Raw genomic sequence first — 16958 nt, forward strand, 5'->3', positions numbered from 1 at the left:
TGCACAGTGATGATATAGTGACCAAGCTAAAAAGACAGCCTAAGCAGGGTGCTGGTGGTTCATGCCTGTAATCCTAGCTACTCAAGATGGTGGTGCAAAGCCAGCCCATGCAGAAAAATCCATGAGATTTATTTCTAATCAGCTATCAGAAAACTTTAAGTGGATCTGTGGCTCAAAGCTCAAAGTGGCAGGGCGCTGCCTTGAGCAGAAAAGCCCAGGCCCTGAGTCCAAGCTCCATGACAGACAAAAAAAAAAGCCTAAAGAATGGGAGGTTTTTGATAGCTATATAGCTGATAAAAGGTCTAATTATGAAAATATACAAGGAGCTCAGAAACTAAATCTCAAAGAATCAATAACCAAATTAATAAATGGCAAAACAGACAATTCACAGAAGTCGTACAAATGAAGAAATGCTCAATATCTCTGACCATAAAGTAAATTCAAATGAAAACAACACAGATATCATCTCATTCCTGTCAGAATGCCCATTATTAAGAATACAAAGAACAACAAATGCTGGCAAGAATACAAGGGAACGGAACTCATTACACTGTTGGTGAGAATGTATATTAGTACTACTACTATGGGAGTTATGATCCAGCGATATGATTGTGGGCATTTATCCAAAAGAATGGAAGTCTAGAAAACTATGAGCATCTGCACACCACGTTCATTGCTGCGCTATACACAATCATTCAGTTATGCAAACAATAAATTTTGTTTAAGCAAAAAATGGACCAAGAAAATGTGCTATGTGTGTACACATGCATATATATGCACACATCCATATGTATACACATATGTATATGTATACACACATATAGATGTGTGTGTATACCACAAATGGAATTTGATTCATTAAGCAGGAAGAATAATACTATTTGCATGGAAGAATTATGCTGAGTGAAGTCATGCTCAGAGATTTATATGTAAAGGTTATACCTCGAATGTAAACATGGAAACACATACAGGACCATATGGATATATACGTGATCAAACTGACTAATTTGCAAGGTATATGAATGGCTGAGTTCCCCTTGGAACAATTAACAGACACTTTAACAAATAAATAACCAAGAAGCTGAAAAATATCCTGTGTGAGAGGGAGGTGGATAAGAGGAGAAAGGAACAGTGGGCAAATACTGTCATAATCATCATAGTACACGAAAGTGGAACTAGAAAAGTTTGGGAGGCCAGAAGGGGTGGCTTGAGGAGCGCTGAAAGCATGACACTGATTAAGATGCATTAGACACAGAAATGGACATGTAAAATGGAATGCCCTTTGATCAACTACTTGGAGATAATAAAAATCCACAAGCTAAATAACCAAATGCAAAAAGGGGCTGCAATGGCTTAAATATTCAAGCACCTACTTACCATGTACAAGTCCCTGAATTCAAACTCTAATACTGCCCTCCCTCCAAAATTGCTAAGGCATCCTTAAAATCATAGGCTGTTTTGCTGGCCAAGCACAATTAGAAGATGTTTAAAATAACATTAGTTAAGAATGTGTGAACTAACCCTCCCTCTCCAACCTTAGATGCTTCGCCACTCTGGCAAATAATCCTGGAGCCATTCTAGCCCATTTTAGCTCTTTCTCACTGGGAAAAATTTATATGGAAGTCTATTGAATTCCAATTCAATAACCCCCTTTCGAGGTTCTGGGACATTTTAAACTCTTCTACCTAAGAGGAGCCCTGGAACTAAAGAGATTTAAAAAAGTGTTAATTGCATAATGATCTCCTTGCTGTGCTGTGTACAAGAAAGCCTAGAAGTAGTTCAATCTGTCACTCCTTTCTCCTTCCTGGGGAGGAAGAAAAAAAGAAAGGAAAGTGGGAAAAATAGGTTGTGGAACAATCATAAACCAAATACTAACAAATCAGACTAGAAAGAGTAGCCTACTAGTATAATAAATGTGTAACACTAAAAAATATGCTTACTCCCTCAGCCTGGATAGAATGGCATTATTTTGGTAAGGGTAGAAGAAACATTGTTGGAGGTAAAATTTAAAAATTTTAGATTTTAACATATATAATTAATCAAGTGGTAAACAATAGTTGAAGAAAATTTATAAATTTAGTGGAAAAAATAAAGGAAACTATTCAAAGAATAAAAATAGAAGGTGCAATTAAGTATCAGGCTAAACCAACTAACTCAAAAGAAAAGTTATTAAGGTAAATAGAGACAATTACTTAATTTCCCACAGTAACTTTAAATTACATGAAAGAAAAATGAATATAAAGCAAAGAGAAATTGCCAGATCTACAACTATGGAAATTTAAAAACAGTTCTTGGTCCCAACCAGTAAATAAACAAGTAAATAAACGAGGATGAGAAATGGGGTGCAAGCAGAGTGCCCCACATGGTAGGGTATCTGCCTATAAATGTGAGGCAAAGGATACATATACATGTATATGTATATGTCCATGCATGCGTATATGTGTGTATATATATAGCATAATGAAATCTATCAAATGCTGTTCAAAAAACGTGGAGGGAAGAGAAAAGAAGAAGGGAATATGGTTTAGGGGTGATTTTTTTTTCAAAATGCACAAAGAAACATCACAATAAAAGCCTCTCATATTACACATGTATGTTAACTCAAAAACCAAAAAAAGAGGATTTGAACTTCACAATTATTTAAATAACATATACAGAATGCACTTTCTTCTAAGTATATATGGGATAATACGCACATGCACACATGCACACATACACGCACATTAAGTCACCAAGCAAGTGCCAACAACAAAATAACCTACAAATAACCAAAATGTTTGTATGCTGGAAAACTTAAAAGCATACTATATATAAACTTTTGGGTCAAGGAAGAAACAGGAAAATTAGAAAATGTTAGCAACTACATAATGAAAATCCTATGTATCACTGCTTAGTTGTTAATCACACATAAGTGTTCATCTTAGATATAGCTATTATAAGAAATATTTTTAAAACTCAATGTGCTAACTGCCCTACCTAAATAAAAACAAAAATACAAATTTTAAAAATGAAAAACACAGAGAAAATTACTAACAATTAAAATGTTGAAACAGCATTACCAAAGTTGAAAGCTGATTGTTTACAAAAGAACAGAAAAATAAAATTAGGAAAGACTGGTCACAGAAAGGGGACAGCGAGATGGAGAAGAGATGAATATTGGCTAAGGGATGAAGGAAAACAAAAACAGCACAGCTATAGACAAAATAAATTTGAAATTTCAAACAAAAATATGTACGTTGTTGGTAAAGTATACCTTACAAAAACCAAGTCGAGAGGAAAGATTTTAAAGTCTAGATAACTGAAAAGTGGATACACTGGCTGGTAAAACAAACCCAGAATACCAGCCCAAATGGATCTTATTCCCCAAAATCTTCTAGCCCAGCATGCAGAAAAAAATGAATAGGTGAACACTCTTAATGCTTAGACTTCTAAAGAATACAAACGAAATAAATTAATCAATTTTTAGAAAACGAATACATCCCTAAACGTGGGTTTACCTTGTAACACAATGTTTTTATAATAAAAATCGATTACTTCATTTTACTGACAGGATGCATTTAACATTAAATTAAATTCATGCATGCTAAAAATCTTACAATTTTTAAAAGCACCTCCATTAAAACTGGAGGCATCACTTAACTCCCGGTTTCCAACTTTCAGCTTTATGTATTTATCACTATAATCCATTATAACATACAAAAACGTGTGTGTGTGTGTGTGTGTGTGTGTTACATGAACTCCCATGGCTTTTTAAAAAATTACTTTTTGAAAGTACTGTTTTTATTTCATCCCCAAAGAGTCTTTCTGTGCTATGCCTTTATTTTAAAGGGTAGTTTGGACATACCTAGGAACCCTTTAAGGGATGAATAATTGAACACAGAAGTTCAACAACAACAACAACAACAACAACAAGAACCAACTAAGATCCATCCTAAGACAGACTCTTCTTGGGGTTCCACCAACCAACCTTGTCCCTGCATCAGGTCTTCATTTCCCCCCTCAGATAAGTGCAAAATGTTTCTTTTTCTTTTTTTTACTAACCATACAAACTATTACCAACTATTTTCTTTTCTTTTTAAAAAAACGTTTGCGGACAGATCTAAAGGCATGATCAATTTTCTCATTCAATTAGCGGAGGGGGTCGATTCGACTTTCCCAACCTTGAGGCTTTTTAACTGGGTTGCTGCGCCTTCGGAGTGGGCTGGGCTGGTTGGTTAGTAGTGGGAGGCAGGAGGCAGGAGGCGGGACTACCCGGGCCTGAGGTGCAGAGCCGTCGACCAATCACAGACGAGAGCGCCTGGGTATGGGGCGGGAAGAGGAAGAAGGGGGCTTTCGTCCTATTCCCACCGTCGGGGTCCGGAGTTCCGTCTCAGCAAGTGCGGGTGGGGGGGGGGGCGCCCCCGCGGTTCCGGCTACGCCGCAGTTCCGGCCTACGCCGCCCGACCGGTAGGAGGCGCTCTGGGCACGCCGCCGCGCAGCCTCCGCACGTCCCCTCAGACACGCGCACGCTGCCGCTAGGCTTCCCGCCGCCACCGCCGACCGCGCTCGACTCCGCGCTTCCCACAGCCCTCGCCGACCGCGCCGCCGCCGACATGGTCGAGGCCGACCGCCCGGGGAAGCTCTTCATCGGGGGCCTCAACCCCGAGACCGACGAGAAAGCCCTGGAGACGGCGTTTGGAAAGTACGGCCGCATCTCCGAGGTGCTCCTGATGAAGGACCGGGAGACCGCCAAGTCCAGGGGCTTCGCCTTCGTCACCTTCGAGAGCCCCGCCGACGCCAAGGCCGCCGCCCGCGACATGAACGGCAAGTCCCTGGATGGTAAGGCCATCAAGGTGGCCCAGGCCACCAAGCCGGCGTTCGAGAGCAACCGGCGCGGCCCGCCGCCGCCCCGCAGCCGCGGCCGCCCGAGGGGCCTTCGCGGGGCCCGCGGCGGCGGCGGCGGCGGCCCGCGGCGCCCCCCGTCCCGGGGCGGGTCCGCCGACGACGGCGGTTACGCGGGGGATTTTGACCTGCGGCCTTCCCGGGCCCCGATGCCCCTGAAGCGCGGGCCGCCTCCGCGCCGCGCGGGGCCTCCCCCCAAACGGGCCGCGCCGTCGGGCCTGGTGCGCAGCGGCGGCGGCGGCGGCGGCGGCGGCAGCGGAGGCGGCGGCGGCGGCGGCGGCGGAGGCGGCGGCGGTGCCGGGATGCGGGGGCGGGCGGTGGCCGCGCGGGGCCGCGATCGCTACGCGGGCCCGCCTCGTCGGGAGCCGCCGCCGCTGCGCCGCGACCCTTACCTGGGGCCGCGGGAGGAGGGCTACTCGCCCCGCGACGGCGGCTACTCGAGCCGCGACTATCTGAGCGCCCGCGACCCCCGCGATTTCGCCCCGTCGCCCCGCGACTACGCCTACCGCGACTACGGCCACTCCAGCGCGCGCGACGACTGCCCATCCCGAGGCTACTGCGACCGAGACGGCTACGGCGGGCGCGACCGCGACTACGTGGACCACCCGAGTGGCGGCTCCTACCGCGACCCCTTCGAGAGTTACGAGGATCCGCGCAGCGCCGCCCCAGCGCGGGGCCCGCCGCCATCCTACGGAGCGGGCCGCTACGACGACTACCGAGGCTGCTCGCCCGACGTCTACGGAGGTGGCGGCCGCGACGGCTATGGAGGTGGCCGTGGTGACCGCTACTCCGGGGGCCGCGACCGGTCCCTAGAAAGGGGTTGTCCCCCCTTGCGTGATTCCTACAGCCGTTCGGGCCGCAGAGAGCCCCCCAGGGGCGGAGGCCGCCTGGGAAGCCGCTCGGAGAGAGGGGGAGGCCGGAGCAGATACTAAAGCAAGAAAAAAAGAGAGAGAGAAAGAGAGAGAGAGAATGCCTGATGAACAGACTTGGGACCCCTACATTCTTTTTCCACCCAAGAAGAAGTTGGTTTTGTGGTAACTACCCAAGGACTAGTGCAAAGAAGAGTTGTTTTTAATCGTTTACAAATTCATTGTTAACTTCCTCTCCCATTTTTAATGCTTTTGAGAGGAAACCGAAAAGTTTAAAAAAAAAAAAAAAACCTCGTTTAATTTCATGTTGGAATTGTTTTAAAAAAAAAAGTTTTCTTTCAACAAGCTCATGTTAAAAGTATGACTTGCACCTGCGTACTAGTCTTCTTCTGTTCCGAAGTAGAAATCTTAAAGCTTTCCCTGCTAAGTTGGCCTGATAAATGAGGGAAATGGGTGTAAGATCTTTTACAAACGTCCACCCACCTAAAATGGAAAGTGGCTCATTCTGCCCACTGAAAAATCTAGAATTTTTTTGGGAGAAGAGTGGGGGGATTGATGTATGCCGCACCATTTCAGGGTCTTATGCAGACTGAATCTCAGTGTTTTCAGTATTAAAAGCCAACCAGCAACAACAAAAATCACTTAAATGCTATGTAAAGGAAGTTCTGTTCACTCAGTAACTAAAACAAATGGATAATATATCTGACCTTTTTTTTTTTTCTTTTTTGCCTTTTTTTAGGGGGAGGGAAATCTGACATATCTTCTGCCCCCTTACTTCCCCAAGTACAATTTATAACATTTGAACAACGATGGAATATTAGAAGTTTGACCAACCAACCACAAAGCTAGAAAACGAAACAAACCCAAACACCAATTGATAGTATTTATTTTCACCATTAGCAAATAAGAAACAAGTAGAAAATATATCGATGATGGATTTTTAGGGTTTGTTATGACTTCCATTACTAACTGCAATATACTGGTTCTGGTGGAGAAAAATTGGGCTTCTTCCCCTAGGGGTGGAGTAATCAAACCTGAACAACTTCCAAGAGTACAGGTCAGCATTCCTGAAGGAGGTTGGCTTTTCCACATCTAAAGACTTCAAACTGGTGTGAAGGGGCAGGCTCTTTCCTTCTAAAACACAGTTTGGGTTATGTGTTCCCTACTCTTAAGGTTGGGAGCAGGGTTTGAGCAGAGGAAAATGAGAGAAGCTTCCTCAAACATACTTCTGGAGGAAGATAACTTAGTGTGTCTTCTTTCTGCCCCAAGCTTAGGGCAAGAAACAACTCCATTCAGCATCTGTGGAACTTCCTTGCTTATCTGAGAGAAAGGTATAGCACGTATGTTCAGTGTAATATTTGCTGGATGAAACAAATGAACACCTGAACAACAAAATACAGAAATCTGAATGCAATACATTTACATACACAGTTCCAAAAAGACTTTTTTACTTCTGATTTTTTTAAACCAAATAATGTAGATGAATTAAAGAGTAAGGTCACATTGGCCCAGAAGATCAAATGCAAGAAATAGATTTTCTAAATCCAGGAGTTAATCTAGCAAAGGTGCATAAGATCTTCATGGAAAAAAGTTACTCTTTTTATTAAAGGACAGAAAAGAAGAACTAAATGGAGATTCTTCTGTTTTCATGGTTGGGAAACTTTAACCATTCTCAGCCTCACCAAATTGACTTGGAAAAGCAATACAACTTCAAATGAAGTCAATATTTTTCTTCTTAAAGCTCCCTTCCCCTCTCTCCTACTTACATCATTTATTATTGATCAGTGATGGAATATTAAAGAAATGATTTGGTAACTTATAAAGCAAAATTTCAATAGCCTCATGTTACCAACAAATTAAGAAACACGTTATTTTATTTTTTAGAGACCCTAATGGAAGATATAGCCAATCTTAAATTTACATGGTGGAATGAAATGAAGAGCCAGAGCAATTCTGAGAAACAATTAGGGAAGAGTCAAACAGATACCAAGACTTTATACTAAAGAAAGACTCATTGCAAACTCTGGTAATCTTATCTATACAATATCAACAGACAAGGATAGACTAGTAGGCCAAATTTATGAGCCTAGAAACAGGCCCACTTGTAGATGAATACATGTTCTATGGGGGAGATAGCTTTAAAAGTCAATGTAAAAGAATGGACATTTTCTGTTAATGGCTGGCTCTACAAAAAGATAAAATGAGACAAAGATAAAAGCACATATAAGGTATGTTCTAGATTGATTTGAAAACACATGTGAAGAGATACTGGAAACACTTAGAAGAAAATTAAGAAGAAATAGAATTATCATTCTTAAAATTCTTTTTAAGACATAAAATGCACAAACAAGGAAAATGTTGATAATTTCACATTAAGATATGATTTTTAAAAAGACTGAAATATCAAACAAATTGGAAGAATATATTTGCATTGAGATAATTTACAAAAGAGTTCTTAGAAATTACTAAGAAAAAAAATGCCAAGAGAAGAATGGGCAAAAAAGCCCAGACCTTCTGGTAGGGTAAATTGACACCTTGAAAGTAATTTTGGCAATACATAGTAAAATTGAAGGGTTCCTTACCTTATGACCCAGAAATTGCATTGCAATCAAAGGACCTATAGAAACTTGCACATGTACATAAGGATAAGCACAAAATTGGTGTTTGCCGCATTCTGATTGTTTTAAAAAATAGAAAAGCCTACCAGGAATGCATCCATTGAGTTTAGTGAAGTTTGATGTAGACGCTAATGTGAATCGACCATATCTGCGTTACCAACATAGGTAAGTGTCAAAATATTTGGTCAAAGGTACACTGCATAAATACAGTAAGAGGAACAAAAAATACAGTTGGAGTGATACAGAAAATCAGAATAATGTGAGGATGAACGAAGGAGATGGGATAAAGGACGGGCTTTTAGAAAAAATCTAATGTTGCTTTAAATGTGTCAGATCATTAGAATGACAGTATCTTAAGTTTCTGTACACTGGCATCAATAAATACAAAGTATTTTATAATAGAAATTTTAGTGTGAAAAATAAGGCTCTGCAGCATCTGACATAATAGCCTCAAATAATAACTGCTATTCTGTAACTGAAGTACAAGATTTGGCAGTGATTCTTCGCTTTTTTTTCTCAATATATCTAGTTGATTTAGTTTCTAGAATCTTCCTTTTCTACAGTGTGCTTAACAGCTAGTATAATATCCTCATTGTATAATTTTCATACCTTAAGTAGTTGCCCTCCTTTCCCTCCTCTCCCCTCTCCTCTCCCTCTCCTCTTCTAGAGAGCTGCAGGTCCTGGAATTTGACCCCAGAGCCTGGATCCTCAGATCATCTCAGCCTCCTAAGTAGCTAGGATTACTACAGGTATGAGCCAGCAGCACCTGGAAAATCAAGTAATTTTTTTTGGGGGGGGGGTTCTGGTCGTGGGGCCTAAACTCTGGGCCTGGGCGCTATCCCTCAACTTTTCAGCTCAAGGCTAGTGCTCTACCACTTGAGCCACAGCACCACTTCCATCTTTTTTTTTTTGCTTATGTGGTGCTGGGGAATCGAACCCAGGGCCTCATTGCATGCAAGGCAAGCGCTCTACCACTGAGCTACCTTCCCAGCCCCAATCAAGTAATTTTTAACCATCAAGTTATAAACATTTGTTTTTAAAGACATCTGAAGTTTATATGAGTACAAGAGGTTAGTTTAGTAAGGTGAATTTCTTATGTTTATATATACATAACAGCCCTAATATTTCTATCCTAGTTACAAAAGTTAGGTAATGAGTACACTTCTTTTTGGATAATGTCATCACCCTTTCCCTGACTCTCTCCCAGTTCTCCTGTCCCTACCTACATTTAAATGAATGATCTGTGAGAAAATAGGAAAGTGATGAGAACTCTCTTTATATTTACTTTAATAATTAGAGTCAAAAATCTCAACCAGAGAGTAAATTTTAAGCGTTTTGAATAACCAAGGTCTGTATTTTCTATCTTGAGCATTTCTCAGCCTACTCCTAAGAACCCCAGTCTCCTCCACATTACTTCAGTTCATATAGGTCTCTCCATACTATTCATGGAGCCACCAATAGAATTATAGAATATTTCCCTAGGAGTTGAGCCACTGATAGAATTATAAAGTATTTCCCGAGGAGGTGAGGCTTGATCAAACCCCGAATCCTAGCCCGGCCAGTGGCTTATGCCTGTATTACATGCCTGTAATACTAAAGAGAACTATATACTAAAGAGAACTAAATACTAAAGAACAATAGCCACACACCCCTTTCCTTCCCACAGGCAAGGGGAGAGAGATTTTACTGTCCACAAAACTTCTAACTAGAACCTCTTTAATTTTTCTGTCTTTAGATAATTTGATTTCCATAATAATCCCCCTTCTAGCTTCATTGACTTTTAAGGCAGTGCAACTTTTCTTCCTCCTCAGAATATTTGTATTTGGGGGATAGTTTATGTCATGAATATTTTCCTCTTTAGGGCATTTTTCATAACCAAGGAGAATCACTGTGTTGTTTTAGCTGTACACTTTTCCCAATGGTATTAGGAATTTCAGATTCTGTATATTTTATTTGCAGTGAAGTTCATTCTGAATTTAGCCTGGGGATATCTCTGAACCCATGTGTGTGCGTGTGTGCACTGTATCCACTTGTACTCCACCCACTCTAGCCACACCTCCACTTTTGGTTTTTTGGTGATTAATTAGAAAATGAGTTTTCTTCTCTGGCTGGCTCTTTTCTGCCCTATCAAGCTTGGAACTATGATCCTCAGATCTCAGCCTCCTGAATAGGGTTAAAAGCATGACCTGTCATGGTTGTGCAAGGGGGTGGATTTGGGGTTGGGCAAGGAGGCAGAGGTTAACGAAAAAGCCATTATGTCTAGGGAGGCTGGGGGCTTTTCGGATGGGCCCACAATGCTTAGATAGATTGCCCTGACTGTACATCAAGCACTTCTGCACATACCTGGGTTTTTTTCAGGAGTCTGTATGTGCCTGGGATAATAAGGTGGGGGTCAATCCTTCATTTCCAACCTGATGGGTTTTTCTTTCCTTTTTTTTTTCTTTCCTTTTTTTTTTTTGTTACTAAGGCTTGAACTCAGAGCCATATACTCTCCTGCTCAGTTTTTGTTTTTCCTTTTTTTTTTTTCCTCACCATTGGTGTTAACCTTTGAGCCATATCTCTAGTTCCGGTTTTTGCCTAACTGGAGATAAGTTTTGCAGATTTTATCTACCTAGGTGGGCTCTGAACCTCGATCTTCACTGGTAAGATTTTTTAAAAAACTTGTCAGCAGACATGGTACCCTATTCCTAAAGTAGTCTGAGTTGAGGTATAAAGATGCTGTTATCAAGGCCATGATTCCTTCAGATCTAGTAGGGTTTAAAGTTTTATTCTTTGGCAAAAATGCCTTAGATCTCATTTTATCTCACAGATAATAAAACTAAGTGCCTGGATTTTAGAAAGTGAAGCTGTGACTTGAAGTTAAGCTAGAATTTAATACACCTAGAGAAGTCCCTGGGATGCAATATAATGTAATTTAAAACAAAACTGAGGTGTGGCAAGCTTAATTAAATCATTCAAATCACTAGCACTGTGATCTTAGTCACAGCACATAATTACTCTTGTTTTACCTTACCTTATATGTTTGTCCATCTATTTTCTTATTAGATGTAATGCAGAACATATATTTGTGTGGAACCCACTCACAATCCATCACTGTGCTTCCATACCATCAAGACAGATAGCCAAGCAGTATGTATTAGTTGGCTGTTAGATTTGTGTTTACAAAGGAAGATTCACAGAGATAGAGAAAGCAGTAGCAGTTGCTAGCTGCCTACGTGCAACTAGAGAATGCAGAGATTTAGCAGAATTGGGAAAGGAACTACTACATTTGGGTTGTGGGTTTTTTTTTTAATTGTGAAAATACCGTACAGAGGGGTTACAATTACATGGACAACGTAATGAGTCTTTTCTTATCAAGCATTGTTGGTTGTGAGGTTTTTTGAGTTGCATAATATAGGAAGTTCTAGCTTCTACCTGGAAAAATTCTAAAATGAAACCCTAGTCCTGTCAATTTGTACTCATGGCTAGTAATTGAAGGAATTGAGGCCTTGGTATAGCATTAGTCTCCCTTACTTTAGCACAATTAAAAATAAAACACTTAGCCGGGCGCCAGTGGCTCACGCCTGTAATCCTAGCTACTCAGGAGGCTGAGATCTGAGGATGAAGGTTCAAAGCCAGCCCCAGCAGAAAAGTCTGAGACTCTGATCTCCAATTAGCCACTAGAAAACCGGTAGAGCACTCACCTTGAGCTGAAGAACACAGAGACAGCGCCCTGGCCCAGAGTTCAAGCCCACAACCGACAAATAAATAAATAAATAAATAAATAAATAACTTGTTGAATATCTTCTCAACAGTCCAGCTGTTGAGCACTGGAGAAAGCAGAGATGGTGCAATGTAAATTGAGACTATAAAGTGTTTGTGTTAGTAATGCATTCTGTAAGGTGTTGGTGAGCTGAGGTCAAAGCTGCAAGTAAAGCTGTATGACATAGGGAACGTGTGGCAGGATGTACTATACCAGCCTTCGTAATTGGGGTCACAGAGCTTTGGGGACAATTGTGATGGCATGGTTAGCTAGTGTAGCTGTCTATGATGGACTGTCACAAAATAATTGGGTCTAACTTGTGTACAGTAAATTTTAAGATAGCCAGCCTGTAATTCTACCTACTCAAGTGGCTGAGTTCTGATGATCACAGTTTGAATCCAATCCCTGGGAGGAAAGCCCATGAGACTCTTATTTCCAGCTAATCACAAAAAAAAGCTGGAAGTAGAGCCGTGACTCAAGTGGTAGAGTGCTAGCTATGAGCAAAAAAGTTCAGGCCCTGAGTTCAAGCCCCAGGATTAGGGCATGTGCACACGTGGTGAGTGTGTACACACACATGCCAATCCCTTTCTGGGAAGTCAAACTTCTGGGGGTAAGTTTTGCATAAATTAACCCTTTCGCTTTTAAGAAATAGAGATAGAGGCATTTTAAAAATTATTGTTTTTGTCGGTTGTGGGGCTTGAGCTCAGGGCCTGGGTGCTGTCCCTGAGCCTCTTTGTGCTCAAGAGTAGTGCTCTATCACTTGAGCCACAATTTCATTTCTGTTTTTTGAGTGGTTAATTGTAGATAAGAGTCTCACAGAGACCCTCTTGCCTGGGCTGGCTTTGAACTGCAATCCTTGCTCAGCCTCCTGAGTAGCTAGGATTACAAGCATGAGCCACCAGGACCTGGCTTAAATATTATAAATTTTAAACATTAATCCTCAAATGGATTATTGTCCAAAGGGGAAGATGGAGTTTGGTTAAATTTTATGAAAAATGTAAAAATGTAAGTGTCACCTAGTTAACCATGAATGAGTTACATTAGTGCTATAGTATGTAAGAATAAAAGCCTTGTCTATTACAGGACCTGACAGCATGCAACTTAAGTGGTAGTTGAAATAAGATGTGGAGGATAAGATGTGGAGGATAAGATGGATGCTAGATTTCTATTAAACTAAATATATATTTTTTTAAAATGTAGCAACTAGCTGAGTACCTATAGTTCATGCCTGTAATCTTAGTTAATTAGAAGGCTAAGATCCAGAGGATCATACATTTAAGAAAATCTGGGCAGAAGAGTGTGAAAATAACCAGTAAGGGCTGGGATAGAGGTATGGCTCAAGAGTAGAGTACCACTTGTGAGTAAGAAGCAGAGTAACATGATGTCCTAAGTTCAGGCTGTGGTAATGGGAAAAAAGAAAAGTAGTAAATAGCAACCTCTAATTGATGATTGTTTATCCTTTTGATATTGTTTTGACATCAGATAGTTTTGGCTGAGAGCTTATATGGGTGAGGTTGAAGGAATGTGTCGATGTCACAAATATTAATATTAATTAAATATCTTGATGTTGATTACTCAGAAAGCAGAAACTAGAATTCCAAAATACAGGTACTCAGGCAGTTGAGATCTGAGGTTCAGCTGGGGCAGGAAAGTCCATGTGAATCCTATCTTCAGTTAACCAGCAAAAGCTAGAAGTGGAGATGTGGCTCAAGAGGTTGAGTCCTAGCTTTGACCAAAAAAAGCATGTGTGCACACACACGCAGACATACAAATATGAAATCAGTTCCAAGTCAAATTAGTCAAAAAGGGAACAGGTAACATGTAGAGAAGCTGGAAGGTGGAGATTGGCTTGATTAATGACGTGGAATGAACTATGAGTATAAATTCTCAAGCCAGTTGCACAGAGAAACTTACTCTAAAGGTGTCAAGGTCAGACTATTTGAACCAAGTTAACCAGACACTTTGTTTTAGTGTGGGTAAGGGATTGTTCTATATCGAACTGGCTGAGTGAGAGAAGTGGGGAGGGAGGGAGAGGTAGAAAGAGAGAACTATGAAACAGACAAGGGCAATGTGCTAAATGAGTTAATTTCAATTAAGGGAGGGCTTTTCAGAGGATGTGAACTTTCATATTTTCCCCTAAAACTGAAAGTTCCTCTTTGATACATTTTATCCATTTCAAATACATCTAAATTTACTTGTTCCTATTTGTAGTCAATTTGAGGTCATTCCTCATCTTTGTTGATTTTATTTTCCATCTTTTCTAACTTACATGTACTTTATTCCATTGCTAATTGGAAGCGATTAAAACTTCTGAAGACAGAGATGATGATTGAGCTGCACTTGATCATTACATTTCTAGAACCTTGAAGATGGACCAAAGAGAATGGCAAGAGGCCAAGATTCATCCTATATGTAATCAGACTTAATTTTTTTATGGTTAAAATTCTGTTGGTGGTTTAAAAATCTAGTGGTGAGATGGGCCTTCCTGACACAGCTCATAGTGTACTATCAAATTGTCCACTAGGTGTCACCAAGAGCTTAAAGATAACAGCTTCCTGTGTCCTTCCTTACTCCTGTCCTTTAGGACTTGGGCATCAGGGCCTGATAATTTAGAGAAGGGATGGTGTTTAGGTCTTCTTTTTGGATAGATGAGAATGACAGATAGACATCTGGAAATTTCCATCTAAGGAGATATTAAGCATTTGGTAAATTTAAAAACTCAGATGATTTAGGCTGAACTTGCTAACTACTTTGAGAAAAATTATATAAAACAGCTGGGCATGGTGGCTCATACCTGGAATCCTAGCTACTTGGAAAACTAATTTTGGGAGGATTGAATTTTTGAGGCTCATCTTGGCAAGATGTTTGAGAGACTCCATCTCAACAGAAATAAAGCTGGGTATGGTGGTACCTATCTGTCATTCTAGCTGCTTGGGAGATATAAACGGGAAGATCATAGTCCATACTGGTCCAGACAAAAAAGAGAAGACCAATCCTCAAAATAACCAAAAGCAAAAAAGTCTGAGGACATAGCCCAAGTGGTACAGTGTGAGGCCTTAAATTCAAACCCTAGTACAGCCAAAAAAAGTAGTGTGTGTGTGTGTGTGTGTGTGTGTGTGTGTGTGTGTGTGTGCCATTATATACTAAAATGAATTCCAGATAAATTAAGTTTCTTTTAAGGAAACACTTTATTTAAAAAATTGTGGGGAAATACACATAACAAAGTTTACTACCTTAGCCATTTTTATTGAGACAAGTTCCATGGCATTGAATGTATTCACATTATTTTTCCACCACCATTCTCTTTGTACATTGTGAATTAATATTTTAAATATTTTAAATTAATATTTTATATACAAGCAACAGAATGTTAGAAGAGAGAGATGTGTTTTTATATAGTTGAACATGGGGAAAATTTTCTAAACAGAATAGAAAGTATCAAAAATTATATATTGTTACATTAATTGCCTAAAAACTATTTTCATTTAAATAACCTCAAAGTTGATGAATTTCTCATATTTTTGAATAATCGTGTTTGTGTGGCTATGATCCCTAGTCTTTTTGCTAGCTATCAGCCAGGGTCTGCTCTCAGCTTAAGTGTCTCCTGAAATTCCTTACCACACATCTCTCACGTAGGCCTCTGAGCTGGACAGCCAGCATGGAAGAGAGTCCTTTTTCCAGTCTGTTAATGCAGTTGTATATACAACTGTATCAGTACAGTCTCCATTGCTACATAATATAACCTCTTCCAGGAGGTGCTTATCCCATGACTGTACATTGTAAATACAGTTTGTGGAGAGGTATTATTACTAGAATGAGAATAGCGATTTGTGGAAAGTTAAGCAGTTGTTTAATCTGTTTTCTTCAAATTTTAAAATAAGAGTTTCATAGAAGTGAAGATATGTTTTAACCTATGAGATCTCTATAGGTTTCTTTTCTGTCTTTGATGTTAGTAATAGAAATTACTAATATTTATGAGTGATTGCTCTGGGTAGGCCATGAGATAAAATAGCTAATTTAGTCTTTACAATGATTGTATGAAGTAGCTGTCACTTATAAAACCACAGTACAGATGTGGAAACTTCAATCTAGAGAAGGCAAGTGGAGTCCCCAGGTTAAAATGGTAGACATTTAATAGAATAATAATTTTAATCTGATTGACTTCTGGCACCCAAGGTTTTATTTGACTATTTTGCCAGAAAGTCACCTGTGTCAGATGAAACTATAACATAAGAGCCAGCTCTGTATTCCATAATGTCAATCCAAGTAACTCAGTCCTGAAGTGCTAGAAGAAAATTGTAAGTGTTCTCTTCCTACCCAATAATCATTCATTAGTGTAGTTATAAGAAAGTAAATAACCAGGAATTCATTTAAAACTAGTTGGTAGTTAATAAAGATATGGCTCTTGCTATATCTATTTCTCTCTAATGTATAATATCTTTGAAAACTTCACACATTCTTCTTGCATGAAAACACTAGTGGTTGGGGTAAGAAAATACCTGTGTAGCTTCTGTGGTGTTCTTTACTGGACCAGCCTATTCTTGATTATTTTTATTATTAATTTTTTGGTTATCATCTTACTGATTATCCATGACAGCTCTCTTGAACTAGGAGATCTCACAGCAACTTTATTTTGCAAGTTTTTGTTATCTTTTTTTCTCTATTTTTTTAAACTTTATTTTATTGTAAAGATGTTGTACAGAGGGGTTACAGTTACATGAGTAAGGTAATGAGTACATTTCTTGTCCAACATTGTTATCCCCTCCTTTGTTTTTTCCTATTATCCTGTCCCTCCCCCACATCCCCCCTCCCCCCTTCCCAATCCCCTCCCCAAGCTGTAAATTTCAT

At 40.2% G+C, this 16958-nt stretch overlaps 1 protein-coding gene and 1 long non-coding RNA gene across 4 annotated transcripts in view; both read left to right on the forward strand.

The window, feature by feature from the left end:
* Positions 1 to 4374: 4374 nt before the first annotated feature.
* Rbmxl2 (RBMX like 2) lies at positions 4375 to 7231 on the forward strand. Its single transcript, XM_070035222.1, has one exon. It carries the CDS (start codon positions 4593 to 4595, stop codon positions 5811 to 5813), a length of 1221 nt encoding a protein of 406 aa, XP_069891323.1. The 5' UTR covers positions 4375 to 4592; the 3' UTR covers positions 5814 to 7231.
* Positions 7232 to 8200: 969 nt separating this feature from the next.
* Positions 8201 to 16958, forward strand: part of LOC138836492 (uncharacterized) — a 77745-nt gene continuing 68987 nt past the window's right edge. For all 3 annotated transcript variants that reach the window (XR_011374955.1, XR_011374956.1, XR_011374957.1), the window contains exons 1-2: positions 8201 to 8533; positions 9036 to 9117. This is a non-coding gene — a long non-coding RNA (uncharacterized lncRNA). The remainder of the gene's footprint in view (positions 8534 to 9035; positions 9118 to 16958) is intronic.

Source organism: Dipodomys merriami, unplaced genomic scaffold (assembly GCF_024711535.1).
Source record: "Dipodomys merriami isolate MVZ:Mamm:240054 unplaced genomic scaffold, mDipMer1.0.p SCAF_25, whole genome shotgun sequence".
In the NCBI taxonomy this organism is placed as follows: domain Eukaryota; kingdom Metazoa; phylum Chordata; class Mammalia; order Rodentia; family Heteromyidae; genus Dipodomys; species Dipodomys merriami.

Bases quoted from the DNA above. Each gene is read 5' to 3' on its own strand.
- Rbmxl2 (XM_070035222.1), top strand. From the start codon at position 4,593: ATGGTCGAGGCCGACCGCCCGGGGAAGCTCTTCATCGGGGGCCTCAAC.